At 40.2% G+C, this 17,345-nt stretch overlaps 1 protein-coding gene across 2 annotated transcripts in view; it reads right to left on the reverse strand.

Annotated features, from left to right (window-relative positions):
* Window positions 1-17,345, reverse strand: part of LOC143658906 (contactin-associated protein-like 3) — a 156,091-nt gene that overhangs the window by 80,779 nt on the left and 57,967 nt on the right. For both annotated transcript variants that reach the window (XM_077131326.1, XM_077131318.1), the window contains exons 7-8: window positions 14,828-14,977; window positions 7,115-7,286 (exon numbers count right to left, since the gene is read on the reverse strand). In XM_077131326.1, the coding sequence (XP_076987441.1) occupies window positions 7,115-7,286; window positions 14,828-14,977 (322 nt within the window). The remainder of the gene's footprint in view (window positions 1-7,114; window positions 7,287-14,827; window positions 14,978-17,345) is intronic.

The following is a 17,345-nucleotide window of genomic DNA, read 5'->3' on the forward strand; positions in this document are numbered from 1 at the left end:
TTCTTTCAAGGAGCCCAAAGAATGAGAAAATTTTAGTTACTTCTCTTTTATAAAGGTTAATACTCCTTTAGTGTTTAGGAGGGAGATGTTGGAAACAAGCCCATTTCTTTCAGAAGGGCACACATAAAGACTCTCCTAACAGGTCTCAAGGTGAAAGCAGCCAGATGCTTTGCCAAGAATGAGACCACAGAAGGGGAGTGTCTTTGTTTGCCAGAGCTGCTACAACAAACACCACACAATGGATTGATTTGCACAAGCATTTATCCTCTCATGATTTTGAAAGCTAGAAGTCCAAAATCAAAATGTTGGGAGGCCAAGACTTCTCCAGAAGTTGGTAACATTCTGGTGAGGTCAGTCCTCTATCACATGGCAATCTCTCTCTTCTCTGGCTTCTTCTGACTTCTGGCATCTGCTGATTGTGTCTGAATTTCCTCTCTTTTATTATGGCCTGTAGTCATGGATTTAGACCCATCCCAAAGCAATTTGGCCTGATCTAAATAGGATCTTAGAAGATCCTATTAACAATGAGTCCATACTGTATTTAATGATAATAACTTCAGAGATCCTATCTAAAATAGGTTCACATCTACAGGACGAGGGCTTAGGACATGAATATGTCTTTATGGAAGGCATGATTTAATCCCCAATACTATCATTCAATACTTGGAGGGTCACAGTGGGGAGGAGGGTACAGAGACTTAATTGTTACAGCAAGAAAGACAAACTCATCCTGGTGTGTAGAAACTCATTGTTCTAATAGATGAGCACTGAGGAACAATTCATGCTATGGACACGTCTTGTCCATGAAAAATTAAGTCAAAGTGAGATTATCTCACAAGAATGAGTGAAAAACAAAACAAGTTTCCTGCTGTAAGATGGAGGTTCAAGTGGCTATCATATCTAAGATTCCTTTCAACCTTAAGATTCTATGTTTCAAAGATTTTTAAGGTATCTTAAGACTTAACAGCTGTACCTCTTGATCCTACCCCTCCAAAATTGGCCACTCCTACATCATTATCCCATTAAATGATGCCATCTTTTATCTAGTTGTCCAAGCCAGAACCCAACTATTAACTTTGATACCTCCCTCTCTGTCACCTCACAGCCATACAGTGAATCAACTTGTAATTCTGCTCACCAAATACCTTACAAATCACCCATGTTTTTCAATTCCCTAGCTCAAGCCATCATCATTTTTCACATGGATAATTACAGTAGCCTCTTGACTGGCCTCCTGACTTTCAATTATGCATATTCCCCTTCTGTGGCCCACACCCAAATTGTCCTCCACCTGTGGTCAGTCTTTGTTAAACACACATAGGAACATGTGACTCCTTAGCCTCAAGCTCTCAATTATTTCTCATGGAAACTTGGGCTTTTAGTTGGCTGACAGGTCTCTGTGGTCATCACCCAACCCAGTACCTCCAGGTCTTGTCACTCCTTTCTCCCCTCAAACTCAGGATTTCTAGATTGGCCATCCTGGCTTTCTGTGGTCTTCAGATGGGTCAGACTTGTCATTGCACCATGGGCTTGTGTGCCAATTTGAAACTATTTTGTACCCCAGAAAAGACATGTCTTTTCCCCTTGTCCAATTTTGTGGGCGCAGCTGTTTCTTTAAATCCTGATTCAGCACTGAAGGGTGGAAACTTTTGATTAGATGATCTTCACAGAAATATGGTGTGCCCAATTGTGGATGTGAACTTTTGATTAGATGGAGGTGAGACTCCACCCTGATTAGTTTACTAGAGTCCTTTAAAAGGGGAGACACTTTGAAGATACCAGACATGTAGATGCTTGGAGAGCAGTTGCTCTACAGCTGACAGAGATACGGATATTTGGAGATGCCTGGAGTGCTGACAGAGAGAGCAGTTGCCTAGACATGGGCCGAGCCCAGCAGATGTTGCTGTGTGCCTTCCCATGAGACGCTGAGCAAGCCAGAATCCAGAGTTGTGTTCTAGAGAAGCTAAGTGAAGGCCCACAGACACTTACAGAAGAAAGCTGATCTGCTACCACAAATAGCATAAACTTAAAAGGCCCTATTGACTGTGCATTCACACTCACAGGGATGTGAATTAAGAATTAGAATGTATGTTTCTGGGAACACAAAATTCAACCTACCACAATAGAGTCCACACATATTTTTGAAACTTGAAAATGGCTGCTGTATAATACAAATAAAGACTACTATAATTACTGATTAGTTTGCAAGCTGCCAGAATGTGATATATCAGAGCTGGAATGGCTTTTTACAAAGGGAATTTCATAAGTTGTATATCTACCATTCTAAGCCTATGAAAATGTCCAAACTAAGGTATCGAGGGAAAGACATTTTAATTCAAGAAAGGCCAATACACCTGGAACAGCTCTGTCAACTGGGACGACATGTGCCTGGCATCTGCTGGTCCGGTACTCCTGGGATCCATCGCTTTCAGCCTCTGTTCCTGTGGGGGTTCCTCACTTTGCTTCTTCAGGGCTGGCTTTCATCTCTTGGCTTCCCTTGGCTTTCCTTGGCTCTTTCCACATCCTGGCTTGCTTAGTATCTCATGGGAAGGCACATGGCAATGTCTGCTGTGCTGCAACCATCCTCAAACATCTGTGTATTTGCTCTCTCTATTGGCTCTGTCATTTCTTTCATTTCTGACTCTCTTCAAAATGTTTCCTCTTTTAAAGGACTCCAATAAACTAATCAAGACCAACCCTGAATGGGCAGAGTTATACCTCCATGTAATCAGAGGTCACACCCACAAGTCACATCTCCGTGGAGATATTCTAATCAAAAGTTTCAACCTACACTATTGAATTAGTATGAAAAGAAATGGCTGCCTGCACAAGATTGGATCAGGGTTAAAACATGTCTTTTCTGGGGTATATAATACTTTCAAACCAGCACATTACCCTAAAAATTTTTTGGAATTAAATATATTTTTTTTAATATACAAGCATTTAAAGTTTGCAGTGATTTAGTTTCTCCTGACATTTACTATTATCTTTGAAACAAAACAAAACAAGTAGTGCACAAGGTTACATTGGCATACAGAAGAGTTATCCTGGGCCAGTGGTCATGACAGCGGGACGGGGGCAGCAAGGAAGAGCCTGAATGGCGTGGTCCACGCGTGGAGACATGGCCATGGCCCCCTTATTTGAAATGTTCCATAGAGCATGGCCATGACCTTTAAGACCTTCATCTAAGATTACCCAAAGTTTTTCTAAAGTTATTTAAAATTAAATTCTAACTTCCAAACTCATGGCTGTACTATGCCTGTCTTAGTTTTCAAGCAAATACGACGCAGCAGGTTGTCTAACACAATGAGAACTTATTAGCTCACAGTTTTGAGGCTCGGAGAAATTCCAAATCAAGGCATAATCAAGGTGATGCTTTCTTCACAAAGACCGGCATTCTGGGGCCAGTTCCCTCTGGTTCTTGGTCCAGGACGATGCACATGGGGGCCTCTCCCTTCTCTCCTGGGTTCCACTGAATTCCAGCCTCCTGCTGACTGGAGCTTTCTCTCTACCTGTCTGACTTTCATTCTGCATCTAAAGGATTCCAGTAAAAGTATTAAGACCCATCCTGGCCACAGCTTTGCTTTTATAACCCCATCAAAAGGTCCTACTTATGATGGATTTACACCCACAGGAAGGAATGAAGTCGAAGTGTATGCTTTTCTGGGGTACATACAGCTCCAACCTACTAGCACAATACCCCACCCAACCCCTGCACCCCAAAGCTGTGTCACACCTGGCTTCCTTTCTCTATAAACATCATTTGGGGCTGCCAGAAAACCAAACACTCAGCCAATGTTCCTGTCAGACTTCAAACAGCTTTTCATAATCTGTAGTATCGTTTGGTCCGTGACTGTTGTTATGTGTCATGAATTATTAATTCCTGTACCTGATGAATATAAATTATAAAACCACCTGCATTTTAATAATAATCTTGGTTTTACACCTGCAAATTCTGACTTGCTCTTGGCAGACAGAGCAGTTCTAGGACAGGAGGGCACACAGCGGAGTGCCCGGCAGAGAGCCTGCTGCATGCACTTTGTTTTGTTGCATTTTTAGGTGAATCTATTTCCAAGTGAACTGGAAGCTCAGTTAACAGGCAGAGCCTAAAGGGCTAAGGAAAAATGAACATATTTATTAATTGAGAATAGTGGCAAAAGAGGTAAAGCATATTTTTAGACATTAAAAATCTAACTATAGAAAAATTTTGATTAGTGACTAGCATTCATCAAAAGTGCCAATTGCTATTTTCATACTTACAGAGTTGCCATGAACTTGAACTTTTGCTAAGAAAAATAACTCACTATCTGAGATGTATCCATAGATTGGTACATATCTCTTAAATTATACATACACACACATCACATACGTTCTTTTTTCTTTTTCTTGGCTAAAATACCTTTATACACAAAGAGGTAACCTGGACTCCTTAAAGAAGAGTGCGGTTTAGCCCAACTGCTAAACTATTGGGGACCCTCTACTCCTCAGCTTCTCACTGCTTGCTAGACGACACTGCCGCACGCAGAAAAGGGGCTCGAGCCGGGGGTCTGGGTCCAAGGGGCGCGCGCAGGAGACCTCGTTGCGGGTCTAAAGGACTGGAGGCCGAGTCAATTAAGGCATGAAGCGAGGTAGCTTTATTGTTGGTAGACGCTTATGCCAGGGCCGCCAGAAGCTAAAGACCATGACGCTCGGTGAGCCCTGGATTATATACAGTTTGAGGAGAGGCGGAGTTAGGGCGTGGCCTCCAGGGGAAGGTAGCCAATCACACAGGGAGGACGGATGAGTGACTGTGACCATAGAGATGCTGTTCCTGAGTGTACTTGTTGCAGTGGATGTTGGGCAGGTGGAGGACTAAGGAGAAGACCAATAGGGTTAGAGAGACAAGGCTGCATCATTACTAGTCGCTGGTGAGGCCTGTAATTCAGAGGTCTAGAAGAACCGGACGTGCCAAAATGGCGAGGGTCGTGAGTGGAGAAAGCGAGAGTCAGCAGACAATGAGGGGGCGGAGGGGGAGGGAGAGAAAGAGACTAAGCCACCAGGCCAAGAATAAAATTATGGCACAGAAGAGAATTATTGTGATTGCATCATCCTTTTTGAGGGAATGCTCAAAGCACTAAAATAATTTTTGGGGCACCTCAGGACTGATCATGCCACCCGCCCTGGCCCTCGGGAGTCTGCCGCAGAAAACAGGGGGCTACAACCTGCCTCTAAAATGGCTCCCTTCTGACATCATGATTCAGCATTCCATCCAGAACATCAGCTAGTTCCATCTCCCTACCCTTTATTATTGACAGCCCTTCCACCGTGAAAAGGTTAGAATGGGCACAGCTCAAATACCTCTAGGGTGGGGGAAAGTCAAAGGTGGTGGAGTTGGACTGAGAAGGTACAGTTTAGCAAACCAGTGTGACTGCTGGATCATTATATTGATATTTCTTTTAGTCTCCAGTATCTTAGAGCAGCTAGAAGTAAGAAACTAAAATTGTGGAATTGTAACCCATACCAAATCTGAAATCTGCTCTACAACTAATTGTTGTGCTGTACTTTGAAATTTATTGCTTTTTTGTATATACGCTATCTTTCACAAAAAAAAAGAAAAAAAGTATTGATAAAAAAAATATGTATTCCTTCTAGCCTCCAATGTTCTGGAGTAGCTAGAAGGACAAATTTGAAATGATGGTATGGTAGCCCATGACAAATGCTGGGATCTGTCATGTAACACTGATTGAAGAGTGTTTTGAAGACTATTGCTTTTTTCTTTCTTTGCTTTGTATATATGTTATAGTATACAATAAAAAAAAGTTACAAGTAATCCTGAGAAAAGCAAGATGTGACCAAGGAATCAAGAAAATAAGAATGTTTATGTGACCATGTCTTAATTTAATTATAACCAGAGACCCCTCTTCCTCTAGCTGTAAAAAACCTAACCCTCATCTTCACTTAGAACTGGTTTTGGGAATTTCCCTCCAGTTCCTTGCTTTTATACTTGCAGTAAAATCACCTTCACATCGAAAAAGAAACAAGAGTCAGCATTCCAGAATCAGTCGTGGTTATAAGTCACAGATGAAGTCACAGTTCCTGTGCTAAAAATATTTATAGTCTGGAAATCAGTTTTGCAAATTTTTGACTATGTTGTTTGAGTCCTTTTTTTCCCCTTGCAAATCAATGGAGTGTGAACCTGTGGGTAAACTATTATGCAAAGAAGAAATAAAACTCTTATGAGTATTTTCCATAGTGGGGATTATGGTTTTCTCACCCATTGCTAAACAGCATTTGCAAGTTATAGCGTATGAGACACGACAAGGAATTTCAATTAGTGTTAAAGTAGAATAGACTTACTCCAAAAAGCATTCTATAAGAAGGCAACTACCAAGCACCATACTGTATATGTTTTGTGAGCACTTAGAGTCTTTTCATTTGCCCAACGGAAGCATAATTGCACAGCTCCCTCAGGGAATGCACTGAGTGGGGTGAATCATGTGCAGAAATTATTTGGATTTTTAAGCCAATTTTCCTTTTAGCCAAAATTACAAATAAGTTCGATAACATGACTAGCAAGGTAAATTGAGTAAAGTTGCAATGCTTAAACATTTCAGTATACTATACTTTTAAAGTCATACTTCTCTTATCTTCTTCAGTGAACTGTTATTGTGCTCAGTATAAGGTAACCGGGTCCTCTCTTTTCATATTCCCTGCAGAAAAGGTAGTGTGGGGCAAATCCCACTGACCACATATAACTTTTATGAACTGGCACCAAATGATGTTATCTTCTTAGAAGATTGTGATCTGTTTTGTACAATGATACATTTTTTAAAATATAATATTTACATCAACCCATGATTATACCAGCATCAGTAGGATTCCATAAGAATTGAGTAGGTTGCAGACACACAAAAAGAAAAGTCGTGAAAGTGCCTTCTGAACACACATTTGAAAGGAGCAATTGATTAAAGATGCATTTTCTTATTTTCAACGTGAATATAGCTATTTTCTAAGGAATCAATAAAAAGAAGAGAGAAGGAAGAGAATAAAGTACTTTTCCAGCTTTTCTTCTCGTTTTAATCTACTACCAAAAGTCTGAAAGCAGGCACGCCAGCACGTCTCAGGTCACCCCTACCTGTCCGTGAGGCCGCAGGAGTCTATCTGAAGGTCCCTGAAGCTCCCCAGCGCCCCCTGCTGGACGGAGATGAGATCCACCTCTCTGTCCCCAATGGAGATGAGCCTCAGGCAGCCCTGAAATGCCCACGGGTGATTGTCAGCTCCAGCACCAGAGCTGTTGTCCGGAAAGCCTGAGCACAGAGACACACAGGAGAAAATCAACAAGTGCAATAAAAATCATGGCAAACATACTGCATGAGATTTACTCTGACAGCTGCTTCCCTGCTGACAGAAACCTGAGGTTTAGATGCCCTAAATCACTGGGGAAGATTACAGCACTCATGGTTGAGAGAGAAGTAAGAACAAAAAGTTTTTGGTGTCCTTAGAGTATGAAAATAACAAAGGGAGGCAAGTTCACGGAAAGATGAGGGAGGTCAGATGTAAATTCCTACAACTAGAGTCACTATGCAGTTCATTTAAGCAAAGCTTGATTTCCTTTTGAAAACAACTGTAAGAAACAATTCCTTTTAGCATTGTGTTTTATAAGTGAGATAAAGTAAAAGGCATGTGAGAGTGGAATCAGTAAAAAATTACAAGCATTTTATATTCAAGACTTGCTCAATTTACAATGTTTGAAAATTACATTTAAATTAAAAATTGATCCAGGTATCCTCCCCAACTAAAATGTATATTAAATATCTACTCTGGTGTGGGTGGTGGGGCATATTTAAAAACACATTTTTATAATGATTAGACTAAACAATTAAAGACCAATTTATATTTATTTTCTAGTATTTTTAAATTAGACACCAGTCAAATATCTTTCCACATCGTTTTCAATACGAATATCTTAAAACACAAAAATTGTCAGATACAACGATATGTCATAGCAAATAATGAATTAAAAAATTAGTACCATTGAATATTCCATGAAAAAAAGAAATGGGCATTTGATTATTCTCAATAATAAAAGTGAAATCTTTATGATTGTGCCACAGCCATTAATTGGTTTGATGTAAATTACAAACTGCAATCCTTTTATAGTGGTTTTATTTTATTCCCCTGGGCTTCTCAAGAAGACAATTCTCATCTAACAATTATGAGCAAGGACATGCTTGGAATTCAAAATCAAAGCAAGATGGGGTCTACAGCCACGTAATTCAGGGAAGAACAGACTTGACTGGTTTCCCACCCTCTACAGAGCTCCCCTCTAAAGGAATCACTGGATGTCAGATTAGTAGTGCAAAAGAGAAAAGGGAGAGTTAAGAAATGAGGATGCAGTAACTGTAAAAATGCTTTAATATAAAAGCAACTGCTTGGGAAAAGAGTTGACAGTCTTGAACAGAGCCGAGAAACCCGTTCCTATTCCATTTCAAGAACAAAGCTGAGGCCTTTTCAAGGAACTGTCCTGGCAGAAGGGCGTTTGCTCCCATAAGGTCCCGCCCTCACTGGTCAGCATCTAATGATGCGATGGAGGGACTCAGAGGCTGGACCTCTTTGAAGCTGTTCTGTACCCCAGAAAAGGCCGTGTTCTTTTATTCCATTCCTGTGGGTGCAGATCTGTTGAGGGTGGGACTTTTGGGTTAAGTTGTTTCAATTGAGATGTGACCTACCCTTTTACTGGAGTCCTTTATGAGCGGATAAAAGGCAGAGAAGCTGAGAGATGAAATGAAGAGAAACTCACAGAGAAAAAGCCCCCAGGGAAGCTGACAGAGGAGGCCACTGAAGCCACAAGCTGAAAGCAAGGAGACCCGGGAAAGAAGGACTAGCTGATGTCATCCATGTGCCTTCCCATGTGATGGAGGTGTCCCAGGTGCCGGCAAACTTTCTTCAGAGAAGGCCTGCTCCTGTTGATGCCTTAATTTGGACATTTTCATGGCCTTAGACCTGTACATTTGTAAGCTAATAAATCCCCATTGTAAAAGCCAATCCATTTCTGGTATATTGCATTTTAGCAGCTGTAGCAAACCAAAATACAGACCCAGACCCACTGTTCCAACTGGGACATGTGGGAAGAGCATGTCTTCTCCAGAGCCTCTATAGAATCCTCTGAGGTCTCACTTGCCATTGTAGGGCAGCTCAACTTCTCCACCTGTTCATCCCAGCTGCCCTCACTGGTTCCCATGGACACTCCCCACTAAACCACCTGCAGGCAAATCTCCTGCACAGAAATAGCTTCCTGAGGCAACCATGGTACAACAAGGTAGAATCAAATGTCCAGGCATTCATAATAATTAACATGTTATTTCCATATGCACCGACAAAAGAGGCACATTGTTCTTTAATAATTCACATTGTTTTAATTCCAAAAAAACTGTGACGTAAACTGCATCACATGATATTTTCCTATTTTATTTTATTCTCTCATAAATTATTCATTTATATCATTTCCAGAGGTACTGTTTTCTTTTAACATTTTAGATATAATATCTCAATTTTTCTTTTCTTTTTTTTTTGCTTTGTTTTTTCCAGTCATTGAAATGGTAATACATTCTTATGTTATATTAATATCTATAGTCTGGGGTTTGAGATTATTTGATAAGGTTCATATTCTCTAAATCAAATAAAGATTTTCTTATTGTAATTAGGTGTTTTCCATTCATTTCTCTTTGTCCTTTTTGGCACCAAGTAACTGGTGCACTTTCAAAAAACAGGAAATGAAGATTCAGTCTCATCTTCTTCCTGCATAATGGGTGCTAGTTTTCTACCTAATAATTTTCATAAAATATACATGTTTTTATTACTTTTCATTCAATGACTGAAGCTTTAATATTTTATATTCCTGACAAATAAATTTATAAACAAACCAAGGCCTGGGTCATGTTTAAAATCATTATTGGGTATATTGAAAACTCATGAATGAGCCTCAAAAAGACTCTGACATTTCAAATATAATGTTGCATCATAAAGACTGCCTCACTCTGAAGCTTTCCTTTATCATTTTCTTATTTTATGTGCTGATGCACACGGTTCAATTTTTTAAAAAAATTGTGAAGGGGTAGACGTATTTAGAAGAAAATTGTTGTATCTTTATAAACAACTTCTACTTAAAGTATTAATGAAGTACACTGGGATAAGAAATGAGGGACATTATTCAATAAATATTTTTGTGGAACAGCTATTATTCTCTTTCTGTGAATCCCCCTTTACCCTGCCTGCATCACAGACCTCAAACGATTCCAAAATATAATGAACAATCTAACTGTTTCCGTGAGGAACAGAACTAAACCAAACCCAGTAGTGTCACAAGGAAACCTCTCTTAAAACTGAACTTGAAGAAAGGAAAGGTCAAGCTATAAAGTATTTCACTTCTCCAGTTGTGGAGTTCAAAAAGCAAGGGATACCAAAAGCCAACGAAGGGTCAAGCCAAGTTAGTTTCATTTACCCAAGTAGAAGAATTGCCTAAAGGTCCACATGGTAAGATGGAAGACATTCATTCATCAATGAGCTCAGCTGAGACAGAAAAAAAGAATACTTAACTGCTAACTTAGTGAAACACATCCATTAACATCGAGAGAGGGAGCAAAGATGCTTCTGAGGATGACACTTCGTTATGATGTTATCATAGATCCCCTGGCCTGGTGATGTTTCACACAGGAAAGGTCTGAGAATACTGAACACAACTCCATGATGCAAGTGTGTTACTGAATAGTACAAAGGCTCCATAAATGGGATTTTAAAAGAGCTTGACTTTCAGCTATGCTTAAAGGCAGGCACCAAATATCTGTGAGCCACATACGACGACAATAAGACTGCCATTGAAGGATGCTTTCATCAAAAAAAAAAAAAGCAGCTCTGAGAAAAAGTAGAAAAGTTAAAAGGAATACCTCAACACCAGTTCTGTCCTGATATATAAGAAATGCCACTGTTTTATAGGCATATCCCTCTCACCATAAGCAAGGACTGTCTGACTAAACTAAAATAGAGACCCCCATATGCCCAGTCAGTGAGGCTTACAACTATTGTCCTGTCGTAACTACTGATATCATCCCTTTCCATTCTCTAAAGTCTCCTGATTGAAATCGCAGTTGAGGTGGACATGATAACTATGACAATAAGGCAACCAAGGTTGCTTTTACAGTGAAGCATATTATAAAGTCTGACTGACTGGAGAGCTCACTGGACACTAGAGCTGAACCTGCAACAGGAATAAACAGTAAAAGGAGAGAGAACTAGTTATGGAGTGTGTTAGGATATGGAGTATTGGATTCCTTGAAAAATCAAATATTCTTAAGTGATCTTTCACCTAGAAAACCTAGAAAGCCTTAGCCTTCGAGACCAAAGCCTGTCACAGAGACTGGGTTGAGAAAAGAAGTCTTCGTGTCAGGATCAAACATATTTTGACACTCACGGACAGTATCTAAGAATATAAATCAATAGAACACTCACACGTGGTACTCTAGAGATTGGGTGAAACCACCCTGACACTGGAGTTTGGGGCATGGAAGCCTATATTCAAGGTGGAGTCAAGCTGTCCCATCTCACCTGGAGCAAGGTTGGAGTCTAATGGACGATGGAGACCCTAGAAAGACCCTAGGCCAGGAAATCTTTACCAGTGAAATCAACCTGCAATTATAATCCATCCACCAAGGACCAGATCTCTGTGTCCACTGGTTATTAGTCTCAGACCTTCCCCTTGCAGATCTCACTGAGTAGAAATCATATCCACCCTTTTATTTAACATCAGTAAAACTGGTAAGCTTTGTGTGTGTTGGTTTGTTTTGACCTGGTGAAGGCAAAATAAATTTTTTTAAATCATAGAATCAACTACATATTCAAAATGTGCAATACACAGCTACATAAGAGTAGGTACATTCTGTGAATATTTACATGCTTATGTGATATGATTCAATTGTCATTATGACATGACAAATGTGTACCTTTTAAAAACAGCATGTTATGCTTTCTCTGGGAAAACAATGCTGTTTTGTGGGTATAAGGCACACTACTGACTACTATTCCACCAGTGACTGCAATTGTGCTTTGAATCAATTTGGCATGTACAGCTATGCATAAAAAAGGTCATTCTAAATGTACACATTAGTTAATAAAATGTTTTTATTGCAAGTTCTCACATTAGTTTTGCCACTCCTCACCGATACAATTACGACAGAAGAACAGGCAAAACAGTCATGAGAAAAAGCCACCATATTCTCTCACGGGATACACGAACTCTGCAATTTCACTCATTTCAGGGATATGGTTTCTCATTAGAAACCATAGTAACAAGGCAGTTTTCCTGGACATCGACTCAATGTATTGAGAAATGCATAAGACTTCTTATGTCTTTTGCAATGAACTGCACTGTGTTCAGAAACTGGAATTTGGACTCAAGCTGTCTGGTCCTTTTGTAGAGATGAGTGCAACCAAAGGCTGGATTTATGCACAATCAGAGTGACCCAGTCAGTTCTTTGTATTCATTTAAAGTAACAACTGACATGCGCTGCTACAAATCACAGCTCATGGCTGTTGTTTCACTAAACTGACTATTCAAATTAAACTCAATAAAGAGTTCTGCATAAGAAAAATCTAAATATCACCGATAAGATTATTTTAAGTTCTGCACAAGAATATTTATGACAACATTTTTTATGGTAGCATTTTTTAAGAGAAAAAAATAAGAGACATTAAAACAAAACTGGGTACGACCAGAATGCTCATCAACAGTCAAGTGGGATAGGAAATAGATAAATAAAATATAGTATAATATACATTGAAAGCCATAGAGCTGTGAAAATTAATTAACTTTAGCTACTCATATTCATATAGCTGAATCCCAAAAGTTAATATGGGACAAAATAAGCAAGTCACGAAAGAATGCATACAGTATTATCCTATTTATAAAGTTAAAAGCAAGGCAACACAAAACAACATGCTGTTTAAAGTTACCTACATATGTGATAAATTTATAAGGAAAAGCAATTGAAAATGTCAATTAAAAATATATGATAACATTTACCTAGAAGACTGTGAGCCCAGAGTAGGGAGTATTGAGCTTCAAAAGTTTTGTAATGTTTAATTTTGTAAACTGGGGAATGAGACTGATATATTGTTTTAAGAAACACTGATGGTATCTTTAAAATGTACACATATGATCAGTTTCACAGTAGCAGCTGATTCATATCACGTGAGCATGCAAATAGCTATGGAATGTACCTTTCTCATGTAGCCATACATTGTATATTCTGAACACGTGGAATATTAAAATATGAAATATGGTTCTATGACCTGAAAAATACTTTCTTCTGTGGATTTTATTTTGTATCATTAAACAAATCTGGCAAAAATTTTCTCCCCATCCCTTTTAGAGCTTCAATATCTTTAACCTTTTAAATTATAGCTCTCGAGTAAATTCTTTATTTAGTTTTGAAGGAATGTGTTCCTGCACAGACCGATAAAACCTAACATAAGTGGCAAAGGCTAAACGAAAAAGACTATCTGGATCAGAAATGCACACTATTTAGGAAACAAGAGAAGCAAGCAATCAGATCTTTTAAGGTAGCCAGCAATAGCCCATCTTTCACATTAATGGCTCCTTTAGGGGGCTTGAAAGATTAGACAACCTGATTCATGGTTTGTGGGCTTACTGACAACTCTTGAAGATTTTATGCTTTCCTGTTGAACTATCAAACTGTCTGCACTATAATTCCAAACTTATTTAAGAAAGAAATAACTATAAAAGGCAAAACAAAAATAATATCAAGAAGGACCTCAAGCCAAGATTAGCAAATGAATCTTACTATTGACAGTTCTAGCCTTCTAGTGGAAAAGGATTTTTCATTTGAAATCCCAGAGATGAAATTCATTGCCCTTGGAAGCTCCCTCTCCCTGGCTGAATGTCTCTGGGTGGACTCAATCAAAGATCCACTGAGCAGGCAAATAGTGCATTTATTAGGGTCAAATAATGGCCTTGTGATGTCTTGGTAAAATGAATCACTAAGTAATGAGCAGAAATACAAACAGCCACTTAAGCTCTTATCTTCTCCGTTGTATAAAATGGCACTGACAATGGGAACACAATGCTTCTCAAACTTTAAAGTGCTGCAGAAGCCTTGGAGATCTTGGTACAAGGCAGGTTCAGAAGGTAGAGGATGGCGAATCTGCAGTCCTAACAAGCTTCCAGATGACGCTGACAATGCTGGTCCAAGGATTACACCTTGAGTAGAAATTCTTTGGGCCAAGGAAAAGCCAATAAGATGGAAAAGATCACCCATAGGCAGCAATAAAATCGGCACATAAAACCCGAAGGAGAGGTTATAAGGACCATCTGGCATTAGGAATATGCCCTATAGCAAAGGTATAAAGGCAAGAAATATAGAGCCATGACCTCGTCTGCATGTAAGAATCAGCTGGACAGCACTGAAGAACTGATCCAGGCTCCAGTCAGGACCAGGAAAATCAGACCCTCTGGGGTAGGGCCTGGGCATCAGCACTTCCAAAGCTTTCCAGGTGATCACAAGATGCAGCCGTGGCTGGGAGCAAGGGCTATAGCATGCCCTGTTTAAAATCAAGCCCACGCACACATGTTTAAGAAGACCACTGGCAGGCTGGCATTTTAGGCCATGATTTCTCATCTTTGGCCACCAGCATTTCCAACGACCATAACTACAGGAAATAGGAAAAGCATTCATTAGTATTAATTTTCACTTAAAAATGACAGTTGCCTTGGAAGGCAGGAGCCAAAAAGGTAAAGATGGTTTGATTGCCAATAGAGCCCGTTCTTTTCACTCACCTCCCAAATAATAGGTGTCGCCCGAAACAACCTGCCCAGGCAAGGAGGAGTGAGCAGTGGAGGCAGTGTCTTCATCCACCACCACACTCAGGTGATTCCCTTTAGCAGATAACGATACGGAGTGCCACTGACCGTCATTTAATCCAGCACCTAGACATAAGCAAAATGGGTTAGAAGAGACTCCTGTAAACCCTACAGATGCTGATAAACAGGGCAGGTGCTTACAAACAATGTGATACAGCTCACTGGGGAGTTCACTTGCCAGAGACCACCGCGAACTCACCTGTCGCCAAAATCAAGCCCATTTTGCTGGCTGGGACAATGGAGAGCACAGCTGGAGGACAGGGGACCTCTCTGAAGACTTACTCGGGAAGTCAGGCTTATGAATGATGTGGGCTTATGCTGGATGATTCTAGAAAGCAGTTAGGTGATTTGGTATCCTGGTTTATTTCTACATAGGAGGAAGGCTTCACCTATTGTCGGGAGGAAGAGGAGCTAATTTGTGGCTATAGAGGGCTGGTGTCATTGGTTACCCACAGTCATGGGGTGGCTGAATCTTAGGTTCTTAAAAAAAATTGTTATATTGAGTTGGGACTATTCCTGCCAGCATGCCCACTTCCAGGGCTGTTTCTTGCTTTCTCATCATTCAGTGAAGTCATAGAAGCACACATTTGAAGATGGAAAGGAAAAAGGAAAAGGAAAGGAATGTAAGGAAACCAGAATAACACGTTTAAAAACATGAGTGGATAGTACATTCTATGGGGAAGTAACACGTTATTTTCTTCCCTTCGCAGGACCTCAATGAAGAGAATAAGATTTCCACAACTGACCCTAAAGGACTTGAAAATAAGAAAAAATTTCCAATTAAAATCTGCATAGGACAGATTTTAGATGTGAATTAATATTTTGAGATTTGAAGAGTACAGATATTTTCCAAAATTCCAGTTATACAAATAAAACATTTTTCCTTACATTTATGTACTGTCATCATTTATAATAATATAATCTTGGTAAATGGCTTAGAAAAAAATATATCAAAGTCTGTAAAAATAACAATTTAGGTATTAAGAAAACATGCAAATCTATACAATAGAAAGTTAAATAGAAATTGCCTGAGTGTATGTGTATATATATATGGCATGGAATACTCTTAAATATTGACCTTAGCTTTTGGATGAGTATTGTGGATGTTTTCACCTTAGTACCTTTTTAAATTTTCTCTGTATTTTCCAGATTTGCCACCGTGTACTTGAGCTATTGCTGTATTATTGTTTTAAAAGAATAATATTTGCCCTCCTAAAGCAGTCACTGATTCTTGAATCAGTAAGGAGAAATATCTTTCTTCTTAAAGTGACAGAGTTGAGGTTAGCCCCGTGGTTGAACTGGTTTCTGGCTACCCACTGAAACATGGTGCCCCATCGCTCTTACTCATTCTCTAGCCAGGTTTCCCATTGAAAGAAAAATTCAACAGTGTAAGAAGCAGGAGGACAAATCAGTGAATAGTGGGTGTCCCAATACAATGAGCAAGACAATTTTTCTTAACTAGCTTTGCCAGGTTATTTTGTGGAGGCAAACAACCCCTAAATTTCAGTGTCTAACAATTACAATTTTAGTCCCAAAATAACTAAAATCACTTTGTCTGCTCCAAGTGTCCCATTCTTGGACTGCACGGCACCTGCCTTTTTCCTAGGGTCGAGAGAAAGGCGTATGTGGCAGAATCTTGCTATGACTCTTGAAGCTTCCACTCAGACGTGGTACATATCACATCCCAGTGGCCAAAATCAGCCGCATGTTAATGGGGCAAGAGCTTAGATTCCTCCACAGGGAGTCTTGCAACTCTTACAGCTATGGACAGAAATGTACGCTTCTCTTAAAGGGGGCACAACGAATAACAGGGAACATTAGAAATTGTGTGGGTCAAAGAGAGAGAACATCAGGTGGCAAACCTGCTTCACTCAAGATGGTGGAGTGAGAGGCTTCAGGGCTCCATCCCCACTCAAGAGCTCTGAGCAACCAGCAAGAACCGGCAGAAACCGTTTTCTCAAGGCTCCAGAAAACAGAGTACTGCAGCAAAATGGTGAGCACCAAATCAAGAAAAGGGCATCTTAAACGTGGTAGGGTATCATGGTGCCTTGCCTGGCAACTCCCCATTCCCTTTGCTGGCTCAGCACAGAGCCAGCTCCTGCACGCAATGCTGGCTCAGGTCCCAGTTCCAAAAGGAGCAGACTAGCCCTGTGCACGTAACGGGGGCAGGGATGCCTGGCCGATCTGCGGGGTGGTGGCCTGAGGAACTGAACTGGGACACTCACTGCAGGGTCTCCTTTCCAGAACTTGCCGTGTGTAGAAGGCAGTTCACAGAGCTCCCCGACAGAATGCCTTAGAAGAGCAATAAAACCATGCGGCCTGGGGCAAGGAATTGCTGGCTGCAGGACATACGGTACAGCACCTAGAATCATGAGAAAAACTTGCGTAGGGAGGAGGGGACCCCTGTACCTGCGTAAAGGAGGGAATTCCTGAG

The sequence above is a fragment of the Tamandua tetradactyla genome, chromosome 2, assembly GCF_023851605.1.
Source record: "Tamandua tetradactyla isolate mTamTet1 chromosome 2, mTamTet1.pri, whole genome shotgun sequence".
Classification (NCBI taxonomy): Eukaryota; Metazoa; Chordata; class Mammalia; order Pilosa; family Myrmecophagidae; genus Tamandua; species Tamandua tetradactyla.